This window comes from Pteropus alecto, unplaced genomic scaffold (assembly GCF_000325575.1).
Source record: "Pteropus alecto unplaced genomic scaffold, ASM32557v1 scaffold20, whole genome shotgun sequence".
Taxonomy (NCBI): domain Eukaryota; kingdom Metazoa; phylum Chordata; class Mammalia; order Chiroptera; family Pteropodidae; genus Pteropus; species Pteropus alecto.
In genome coordinates, this window is record NW_006436298.1 from 24,182,661 (window position 1) to 24,195,213 (window position 12,553).

The window sequence follows — 12,553 nt, forward strand, 5'->3', positions numbered from 1 at the left end:
TACCAACTTTAACCAAAGTCTTCCCAGGTTCTAAAGTCGGCACTAAGAAAAGTTATTATAAAAATATTATATTAAATAATTATAATCTTTGTCTTCTTCAACTTCTTATACCATTTATATAATTATGTTGAGGGAAAACACCCCAAACTCAAATGAAATAAATGACTTCAGTTTATGCCCACACGGACCTTGTCAAGTAGCCAATGACTTGCCCTTTCATTGTGAGTGACTAATATCAATGCTGGCTCTAAAGAAAGACACTTTTCATAATCACCCAACAATCTGCTAAGTGAAAACATGTGGATAGGCTTAGGCAAAACTTGCCGGGGTCTTTGCTGAATGGAAAACAGGTGCTTTCATTCTGTGCCACGTAATACCCCATTTACCCCCAAGTCCAAAGGTTATAGGACTAATAGCTGCCTTGTGGTAATCAGGGAAAGCCAAGACACTAGCTCTGGTGAAACATCTGGGACATATTTTACATACTTGCAACATATGCTTCAGGTTCAATTAAAGTGAGGCTTTGGCACATTTATTAATCTTTTTTACTTTTATCCTATAAGAAGACCTACTGACCTGACCCCACTATTATACCATATGAGAAAACAGAGAAATAATGAGAGCTAGAGGGTCAGTACCTGCTAGTATGGCAAAAAAACACATTTGTTTTCTCATGAAATTCCATTACGCATGACTCTATACACAAACTTTAAATAGAGAAACCAGTGAATTTTTTAAAGTAGGAAATTACCCTTCTGCTATTCAGACACACTGATAGCCAAGGCTTACAACATTTACCACTGTGAGAGTCAGTCAGAGATGGAAGCTGGTAAACAGAAACTTGAAGGATCCTTTCATAGTTCCATTTCTCATAGTAAAAACTTCATTTTTCAAAACGTCTACTCTAAGATTCTTCCCTCTATTATGCAAACCTGTAAAGTCTATTTTAAATTATTAAATTTGAGATTTTCTTTTGTTCAGATACAATTTTCATGTTATCAATTGCATTATGAGTAAAGAAGAAAAACATATATCACTCAAATAAAGGCTGGATTTATGAAAATCTGCTCACAATCTTTTCATGTGGAAAACACAGTTTGTTGGTATCCTATGCAGAAGAACACAGTTGAATTCACACAGTAATTCAAGCACTCCCTTTCAATTAACTTTGGTAACTAGATCTGAAAATGTGTTAGAAAGGGGTGTCAATTTTGGATAACCAAATGCTAGATTACAAAGATTCCACTCCAGAGATTTGGTGTTGTTTCCACCATGGCATGTGCTACTTGTCATTTATGTTTTGGTGAGCTGGTTAAACAGGTGTGCTGTTGGTTTCCCACTTCTAACATTCTATTAAAAAATGACCATAAATTGGAGATTACTGGTATATAATATCAACAAGCTGGCTAAAAAAATACAGGATGATTTCAAGTAGGGACACTGAAGTCATAGAAGTACTAGACTTCACCAAGGGTTTCCATTTATTAACATTTCTGGGGAAACGCCTGCTGCCGGAATGGATCTTTATGGTGACTTTAATAATAAAGCAGCAACAAGAAAGGGAAAATGGCCATAAATGGATGGCAGTTCAGTGTTTATCAGCAGAGAAATGATGATTCAGAGCTGGCATGTTGAGTTAAAGAACAAGCTCTCTACAGCTCTACAACTGACCTTAACAATAAATCATATCATTTATTGCCAGAAGTGTATGCTCATGTTATTTAACATTAAAAACAAACACATATGTGTTTCTGCAGGAAGGAGATTTTGTTAGTTTATGTTTGATCATGTCGCTAATGACTAAATGATGTACAGAAGAAAAAATTCACATAAAAGCTCTATCAATTCAAAGTGTGTGAAATACCATTAGAAGGAAGAAAGTGCGCCTCTGTGTGTGTGTGTGTGTGTGTGTGTGTGTGTGTTTCTGTTTTCCTTGTAGCACTGAATATGAGAAAAAATATCATTTGGGAGGTTAACTAATCACTATGAATTTTTTTTTTCCAATGCTTGCTTTCAGTACACAAATTCTTATACTGGAATATAACTGTACATCTCTATTGGAATCAAAGGTCAAGGGCATAAACTAAGATACACTGTTTTTCTCCTTTCTTCAAAAAATTTCACTGCTTTACTATAACAGAATTCAGATAAATTACGGTGAAGGTCAAAATCTGGTTTCATATGCCAAACGATGTAGAAATAATGAATGACAGTCTCTCTCCCTTCTCCCAATCTCATCCTAGGGCTTAGATTTTAGATCTAGAAATGCCCAAGGATGATGATAAACCAGCGTCACTAGCCTCCTTGCCATAGAAAGCTGTTCTTCCCATCCCAGCAGCTGCTGCAGTAGTGCAAGGTCATTCTAATTCCTCCCTCCAGTTGTCTCCTCTCCCCAGGGGACAACCCGTCTGAGAAACTAGCTGTTATTTACTGTGGTCAACATCCCCAAGCCAACCAGCAATCGAAAATCAAGCCTCCCTGAACAGACTTCTCTGACCTAGGAGCCACAGGGCCATTCCAAGTCAAGTCTAGGCAAAGGGCAGTGAGCATGGGGATTATTTAAATGCCCTCTAGAGCCCTCTGCACACGTGTTATTTTGCTGAGCAAATTGAAAATTACAGATGACAATATCCATGTTCAACTCATGCAGCCTGCTATTTTTTCTCTTCTCTCTCCCCCCAAAGTATAGCTCGATTTGTAATACTCAAAATAGGACAAATTTTTGCCCTTCAGAAACAGTTGTCACTGCCGTTATCTTCACGAGAGGTATCAAGTTCCAGACAAGCTGAATTATTTTTTTGTTCCTGGCAGAAAAATATTTGACCCAGCTCTGGACAAAAGCGATGAGGATTTATAGCCCTCTCTCCCTCTTTGCAACATGCAGTGGCATTGTTAGGATGATAAACAGCACTGTCCGATTTTCTGGACTCGAACACTTCAACTCCTTTTTTAACTGTCTATGAAAACAGTGTCATGTCTACATTTCCCCATCCCCAGGTACCCAAGTGCTGGGAAAGATAATTACCTTGTCATCTTTGTCATCTTCTTCTTCCTCATCCTCTAGCATGTCCTCCACTACCTGCAGACAGAAACAGAAGTCGTTTTCATGCTCTTAAAGGAGACAATTTTGTTCTGTCATTTTAAACCTTTTGGAAATGAAAACTTTATTAACATTTGAAACAGACGCACTGAGAGAGACTATTTGATCTAGCGATAGCGATAAGGAAAATGCTATGCCTTTAATTGATTAAAACCAGGGAACTGAATCTCCGTCAGGGAAACCCTATTTGTGTGAAATATTCTGTGACAACCTAAAAGAATTTGAAATATGCATAAGGTAAACGAACATTAATTTGAGGGATGCTTTAAATCAGGAAATTTCTTTTTTATCTTCTCTGCTGTCTATATCAAGGCACTTTAAATTTGGAGCTAGATAACTAAGCAGAAAACAGCTCTGTTCTTTCTAATTTACTTATCACCAAACTCTACAGTAAAGAACTCTGTCTGTTCATTGATTCATGCTGGTGGTCTATGGCATCAAACTAACAATATCGTTCATAGCTCCAATTTTAATTCTTACTTACGTCAAGTCTTGACTATCTCTGTATTACTTTTGATTTTGTAGATTACTTGAAGCACTGATTTTAATTCTCTGTGATTTTACACAAAAATTACGTTATGAGAATGGACATTATTGAAAGAAAATTAGAAATGCATTCAATAATCAAACGTGTATAATATATAGGTGTATATGCATGCATGTATTTTTTAATGGCTCCTAGTTTATCTGCTTTAGCAGAATGAAATAGTCGTTTTGGATTTGCCAAATAATTTCCCCTTGCCTCAATCAATATATAACTTCAGCCATTATAAGTAGGACTTCATCCTGTTTCAGGTGTTGTACTATGGTTTTATATACCTATACCTACACCTACACCTACACACACACACACAGAGTAAAAAAATCTTCATGAAAACCAAAATTTTTTTTAAAATTGGGGGGGTTATTATTCAGGTAACTGCCAACTTATAACTATTTATGTCATTTGATATAATGTCTAATTCGTGCGGTGTTTGTACTTTTTTTTTTTTTAATCCAGCCTGTGTCTGTATCTCTGAATAAACTAAAAAGAACCATGGTTATCAAATACTTTTAAAACTTTTTTTAGAGTGCATAACCTTAGAAGACAACTAGCCCTTCTTTCATGTGGCTTTATAATACAGACTAGATTATGCTTAATGAGTGAAAACAATAACTAAGACTGTATTATGCAAAGAGTTACATAAACTGATAGAACATGTCAGGACTCTCAGCTATTCTAACTTTTCTCAAATATTCTAAAAGCATTAGCTGATTTAAAAGAATAGCCCAAACACAAACCCCCAGTTCTCATGAACCGATATATGAACAAAAGCATCTGACAACCTGTAGGATTGTTCCTAATTTAATGTCACACTTGAAATCTTGTATTATATGGTAGAATTTTGTGGTCTTTCATTTGGACATTCAGCATTTCAAAAGAACCACAGTAGCACAGCGTGCTGTTTCCAATATCTGGTGAGAGTTTACACTTATTTTGGGAACACAAAAAGCAATTCAGCTTCAGCTGGAAAGGATTCTTACTTGTCTATAACTATATTCGACCACGTCATAAGCATCTACTATTACCCCCTTGTCTAAGGAACATGGTGCTAAGTACTGCAGGGATACAAAATGAATAACACAGAGATAATTCATCTATACTCGTGTCAGTCCCCAAGAGGCTTATAATCCAGGAGAATTTAAATGAGGACCCTCAGATAATTTTTCATATTGAGTTTTAATTTCCTGAAATGTTGAAGTATTCACATCTTAAGTATAGAGACAACAATAGTAACAATGTATAATTGAGGTGCTATACGCCAGTCTATTCCAAATTGGGCTATTTGTGATAGAAGTTTGAGCAGGAAAAATGACCACAATATTTCAGTATTGTGCTGCATCAAAGGAATTCACCTAACACACCAAGTACTGAACTAGAACTCAAACCCAGACTGTAGGATAAGCAAATAGTGAGTTTTCAACCTCTGCCCATTTAAAAAAAAAAAAAAAGAAAAGATTAAATTCACCTAACCCTCACAAGATTTTTTTTTAAATGGTTATAATTTTGTATCACTAATAAAATGATATTTAAAATTTTAGATTTTGATAAAGGAATTTTAAGGTCGGTCATTATCTATTTTATTTTTTAAATAAAAATTATATATATTTAAGGCAAACAACATGATAATTTGATATACATTAGATTAATTTTTGCTAAAATTACCCATGCAAAGTCATTTATCAAACACAAAGAAAATGAAATGAATACTATACTTTTACTCTAACGATATTTTTGCTAGTTGTTATTAAGAATATATTATATGTCTCCTCTCTTCAGTACTTATTATCATACTGCAGGTGCTAGGAAGGCAGAATGGTGTTGGATTGTGCCTAGCAGATTGCAAGTACATGGTGGGTATTCAAGAAATATTTGTTGATAAAGTGAATAGATGAATGCATCATCTATTCTTCATATCCTTATACACACTTTTTGGTAAAGTGCCTATCATCTATCTCACAGAACTAAACTAGCTCTCCTGTAAAAACTTATACCTGATAAATGATGCAGATTAATAAAAGCAAATATTCAAATATTTGTCAGGAAATAGAAACCATAAATATTTAACCCTTATTTTAAAATTTAGAGATCACCACTATCTTCAAGTTGATTTTCAAAAATTCAAAATAGTATTGAACCACAAAATATATCAATAGCTTAATTTACACATTTTACAAATCAGTTATAGATCTTATGTTCAAGAGTGACTAACAGTGGTCTACAGAATCAGGCTCTTCATTTGTGAAACCCAAACTGTTCTTACCCTCAGCAAGCGGGTAATTGGCTATGCACAATTGCTCCACAAATGTGCGGCCAGACCACCCAATACAACCATTTGCTTTTACATTTGGCAGAAAAGTGTTGTGTTAGTGAGAGGCCTTTGTGTTGTGTTTTAGTACTCTAGTGAGGGCTTTCCCCTCCTCCAGTGCCTTTTTAATGTTACATCATAAACATCTACAAGTGAGGATTTATAATACGGATGGTTTCCTACTGATGCATTTAAGCTGCTATCCCACGATTACATTTTGCTCAGGTGACGCTTAAGGTGGCTTGGAAAATGGAGCTAATAATAGCACCTATCCTATATGTTGATTAAGGATCCAATGAGATAATGTTTTCAAAGTGCTCGGCACAGTTCCTGTATGGAAGTAAGTATTCAAAAGTGTTAGCTGTTAATAAAAATGACATCAATTTAACAATATTTTAAACATTAAATTTTGGAAATTAAACTATATATTTTTTCTGGGCAAAATACTCAGTGTTCTTAATGACAAACAAAATTCCAATTCCCATTTCACAGACATTAAGAAACACATAGAGGGGCGCGAGTTGAGGCGTGGATAAAGATTCCCAATTAAAATGATAATGCTTTCACAACTAATTTTCAGGCTTTAACGGTCCAATAAAATAGATGGCTTTGAAGGCAAGTGTCTCAGAAGCTGGGCTGTGCTCTAAGACGTGAGCCCTGGCCAAATGCAGTGAATGTAGAAACTGCACACTGAGCTTTTTAAAACAAACGGTATATATCACTGAAGTGCATTTAGTGACTGCACAAAATCACAGCCTTTCCCGGAGAACTCAAATAACACCTACTATTTAGAAAGAGAGCGCTGGAATTTAACACTTAACTAAGGAAAAAAAATAAAGGAGTCCGAATGTCAAATTCCAGTTCTTTCCTCTTCAAATAAAACCAAAGAAGGACTACTTAGTTTTGTTTTCAAATATACAAAGTCCAGTAGCCCAAACATTTGTCACCAATAATTTAATGACAATACAAATACATAGCATCTTCTTGGGTAAGAAAAAATGCATGTGTTAGAAAACATACAGTTTTACAATTTTTTTTTTCGTGAAGGGGAGTATCTTAGATCAGCTCTAGAATTCTCTTTCCAAATTATGCTTTCTGATACCTTGCTTGAAAGCAAGTAGTATTAATCAAACAAAGGAAGGGCACTAGGGAAATCAGAAAGATGTAATGCAAGCAGTTAAAAGTGACATGACCTTCTGTAATGTCGCTCGTCACAGACTTATATGCCACACACTGGAGGAAGGTCTTGAAAGAAACTGATTCTTGGTACTATTCCTTGAATGTAATACTAATAAAGATGACATTTTAAAAAACACATGTAGACAGCCCAAATGCAGCATGCCAGCTACATTACCACCAAAGCATAAGCGGATAACATTATTTTTAAAAGCATAATATTTCTTCTTTCCTATTCCATATTTGCTGAACATTTGTCATTCACATTTAAAACTCTATTTTCAAAATAGAGCGAAATTGTATCTGTAGAATCTGTATATTTTATATTGTTGTATAGCTTTTGAAATAAGACTTTTAATTAAAATTCAATACAACTAAATGCTTATGATTTGCAAGGAAATAAAATTTTACCTGGCTGAAAATGATAATAATGTTATTGGTAATCTGAATAAAAATATGACAACATGCTTACAATTATTCCACCAGACAAAGATGTTCAAGTTAGAGGACCAGGAGGATGCAGAAAAGGAAGACCAAGAGAGTGAAAGGATGAGAAAAAGTGAATTCAGGTAAACTTCATTATTAAAATTATCATGAGACAGTGGATACTACTTATAGCTTTTTAATGCCATTTCAGAGTGCATGTTTTAAAACTAAAGTGACAAAAGGGGGTTAAAAGTTCCATGAATAATTCTTAAAACACTTCATATTATGATTTTCCCAGGGATAAAGTATTCCATTAATTTGCATCCATTTAAACAAAAAGGAACCATTTATGCTACCCTCGTATGGAGTCCCACAAAGCCAAAACCCCTCCGGAGCCAACGCTGACACAAACCAGCATCTTTCATGTTTACTTTTTTCCTCGGAAATAACCTTTGAATTAAGTGGATGTTTTGCTATATTCAGAATGAATAGTTGCACAATTCAAATTACTTTACTCAAACACAGTTTTTAAAAAAGGACACATTTAAATTAAAGAAGAAATCACTGCTGTCCAGATGTGCAACTGTGATATTAAAAAATTAAAACTGTCACAAAAGAAAGAAGTTTCATATTTAATTTCATATTCATAGAACATCCAGGTGCTATCTGGATACACAACAAACTAAATGCCTATTTCCATTCTAGAGATATAGAAGAATTTGGGGACAGCAGTATTCTTCAACATGGCCTGGAGTTCCTTTATACCATTTTGTGTGTGCATAAACCAAGTAGAACATGCATTTGTGTGCCAATGGATTTATTACATGTGTAAGTATCTTATGAAATTTTTGAAAGCCTAGGGATTGTAAAGATGCATATAATCACTCAGATTATTTCAGATCACTTGGAAGCACTAGACATCAGGCTGAAGACTTTTGTGGTCAATAAGATCATTATAGGTGAACTTGTGCTGTCATTTTCACGACAGACACCCGCCTCTCACAAGATTTTTGAGAAAAAAACTTTTGCAAAATGAATGGCACAATTAAACTATACACATAATTTACTTCACATCTGAAAAAATAATAAGACCCATAAACAGGTCTGCGATATACCGTTTCCTCTAGTATATCTCAAAAACAACTGCACGTATGATGGCTGCTTAGTCTGATTCACACTATTAAGGATTTGACCTTGGAGTATTTCAGCTACAGTAGTCATCAAGATAACTGAACCACTAGATGTAATAATAATTAGTGTGATAGACTTGCCAGTGAGGCTGAATATATTGAGATACAAAAGAAGGCAGACTAAAAAGAAAAGCATTATTACTTACTGCTAAAAGACTTCCTGATTTTTACAGAGACACTCAAATACAATTATTTCTTCTTACAGAATGCATTTCCTTGGCTCATTCTGGGAAGTGCCATGTTGTAATTTAGTCTGATTCTTAATAGGAAATGTGGCTTTAATGTGGCTATCAGATGACTTTTGATGCATGCCACTGATTACATACAGCCCGTATTCTGCATCAACAACAGCACTCTTATTTGCAGTATAATATGCTTTGCTGTAAGGTGCAAGGACAGTAAATTTACTTTACTGGCCGAGAGTATGTAACCTTTTATTTTTTTAACTGTCAGCTTAATATGCAGAAAAACCCCTTCCATTAAGGAAGGCTAAATATAATATAAATTCTATAATCAGTATAAGCATCTTAAATGAATTTTCTTCTCATAGTTCCTTCTTAGTATTCTTAAATGTTCATTCTTATACTTACACAAAGCACTGCGCACAGAATTCTTGTGTTTATTTGAACTATGTCTCCATCTAAAGGCTTCGAAACGTACTGTATTTTTACTTGCAGGGAAAATTCTAATCTTGGGTGTCTTTAGGATATTGTATATTAATTTGATTCAGTAGGGGAAAAAAGGTCAACTATTAACCTATAATATGCTTTTTAAATAATAATACTTTCTTAAAACTATATTATTTGTCAGGTTAAAAAGGGGTATACAAAGGGCCAAAAAAATGAATTGTTTAATGTGCTTTGCAAATGAAATTAAAAGATAACTATTAGACTTATAACTACTGTTTTATAAAAATGAATATTTTCAAAGCAAAACATTTTCGTCCATTAATAATAATGTTTTTAAATAAAAAAATTATGTATTTAAGCCTTTTGATATAAATTCAAATTTCCATTCCAGAACCACAAATTTACAAGAAAGGCATAATTTTAAATGTTTCAAATTTGAAAAACAAACTAAGGAATTTTTATTTTTTAAGTATCTAATCGAGAGTCCACATTATCTATTTAAAACATTTTCTGCAAAGCAAGAAGGAGCTGCTCTGACCTCTGTGAGAGAGCTATGTCCTCCAGTCTTCTCAGAAATGTACTTTGATCTAACCCTATCAGATATGTTTGGGAGCATTAAAGCCACAATAGGCAAGTTCTTTTTTCAGGTAAATGTAGAGTTCATCACATGTAATACAGTAAAATGCCACCCTTTTAGAGTATTGGGGACCTTCAAAGAATAGAATTTAAAAACAAAAAATATCATTTATCTTAGAGCTTAATGTTAGCAAACTTTTGGACCACACTGTTCTGGTTAGGTTTGATTCACTTTTTACAAAAATTCGCAGCTACTGCCTATTCGAAGCAATATATTGGTAGTAGTGGGGGGAGTGAGGAGAATAATGGACGTTTGAAGAGAAAACTATTCTGATGGTAATTTGATTTTTTAATTTTCTTTTTCTTGTGCCTAGAATATTTTGAGGTCTAAGAACAGTGTCAGAAAATCTAACTTTACAAAGGAGCATGTATTGAATGCCAAAAAAATCTTATAGTCAGAAAACTTTGTTTTTTTTCCTTATATCCCTTTTCTATAAATAATAATGAGAAAAATATTTTTTTTATCCTTTTTATAAAGAATAATCACCTCACAAAAGACAGCCCTTATGGGTTCAGACCTACATTTGAACTGGAAAGAATGTCTGTGGTGAATGGTGAATTGTAGCATAAAAGCCTGAATGAAAAAAGAATGTTCATGAAACCTCACACAGAACCTCCGTAACCATTTTATCATGAGCTTCCCACAATGTAACACAAGAGCTCTATATTCTAGGAAAAGCTGGCCTGGTCCACTTATCATTTCGGCTTTATGTAGTATACTGGGTGATTGCTAAATTAGTGCATAATGCATTTATAATATTTATAGTACCAACATTTAGTTAAATAACCTTTATGTAAGATTTATGTTGATTTTTTTTTATTTCTCATTTAATGGCAAATTATGAAGAGCATGTTTCATAAAGATAATTCTCCATTTAAATTCATCAGTCCATTAAATATTAAAATTATGTTTCTGATGCAATTGAGAACAAATTTGTCCAGCTTCAGTGATTATTTGCACTCATAAAAATTAGGCTTGATTAATAAAATTTAAATGCTTGATTAAGTTGACATTTTCATGTTCTATTCTGATTTATTAAAATTAGTCCCTGTGCCCAGGCCTGGTAGGCTAGTGTAGGTTTACCTTTTTCCTTCTCTTAGTCGACATCCAGAGTGAGGCTGTTAAGCATTTTGCTTTTGGATTCAATGATGGTTTCAGGGAAGTGCCCTGTTCTTTGCTCACAGTGCCACCAGCCTTTGTCTTTATGCATTGTGCATGGTGGAGATTGTATAACAGCAATCAAGAAAAGCGTTTCTTTCACTATCTATGGATATAATCTGTAAAATGGCATATATATATGATATTTTTGTAAAATTCACTTTACCGACAAGCTTTAATCTGCAGAGGATTGCTTAAATATCTAAATCTGATTTTTTAAAATAAAAATATAGTTTTTATTTTTGTGAGATTTCCATATACATAGCAGGGGGATTATAGACATATGAAAATTTTCTGTGGCAACGCTGTTGTTTTTGTCTACAAATGCAAAACCAAGAATGACTAATGGCTTTAAAAAACCATCCTCTTCAATAGTCCTTACAAGGAAATGACTCTTCAAGAAAGGTAGTGACAAATAATGTTTAAATTCCTATTATACCCACACTGGCTTGTCCTGTTTGAGATAGGGTCAGGTGCTTAATTGTCCTTTATTGAGCACTCACTATATGCTAACACAGTATGTTAATTGTCTCTTTAATCCTCACAAGACCTCAACAAGGTAGGTATTATCATCATTTTAACTGGTGAGAAACTGAGGCTTAGAAGAATGAATAAATTTGTATAGCTAACAAATGAAAGGTCAAGAATTTAATCCCAGATCTTTCTAATTTCAAAGTTTGGGCTCTATCTACCAACTGAGAAGGGGGAGTGGTACCACTTCTTTTAAAGATGTTTTTGCTGTGGCCCATGTGAGTATAACTCATTTGGAAACTTTGTTTAGGTGAATTATTTAGGTGAATTTCTCTCATTTAATTGTGCTACCAGAATATTCAGTTATTTTTAAAATAAGTAATATGATATTTTCTTTTTCTTGAATGATGAAATAAATATTCAATAACAAATGACAGAATATGTTATTTAAGTTTGGTTACCTACATGTATGATTGCAGTTCTATATATAGGATGGAGGAAGGCTTTAAAGTTACATGCTCTTGATAAATCTATCTCATGCAACACTAAAAATAATAATGAATATAAAATACTCAGGATTATTGGACTCCTAATAATAGTTCTGATTTATAAATATTTTCCATGAGCAGATAAAGATATATCATTGGTTTCCACTTTTAATTTTTCAATTGAGGTCTTGCAATTTCTCATCACCTTTCTGAATCAGGACAATAAGTCTCCACAAATATTGTAAGAAATCCTCTGCCAACACTACCCACCATACAGGGTATGAAGATTAGGACTAGTTATGCAAACTAGTCACGGGGTCATGAGTTGCTTCTGTTGGCCCTACATCCTACCTCCCTCACCATAAAGTTTCGAAGTTTGGCTACCTACTAAAAGGGTAGTACAAAATCATTCAGGAAAAATAAACAGGA

The 12,553-nt window shown here is 33.9% G+C and overlaps 1 protein-coding gene across 16 annotated transcripts in view; it reads right to left on the reverse strand.

The window, feature by feature from the left end:
- The window catches only part of MCTP1 (multiple C2 and transmembrane domain containing 1), a 453,050-nt gene that overhangs the window by 66,218 nt on the left and 374,279 nt on the right, over positions 1-12,553 (reverse strand). For all 16 annotated transcript variants that reach the window (XM_025047696.1, XM_025047701.1, XM_025047692.1 and 13 more), the window contains one exon: positions 3,026-3,079. In XM_025047696.1, the coding sequence (XP_024903464.1) occupies positions 3,026-3,079 (54 nt within the window). The remainder of the gene's footprint in view (positions 1-3,025; positions 3,080-12,553) is intronic.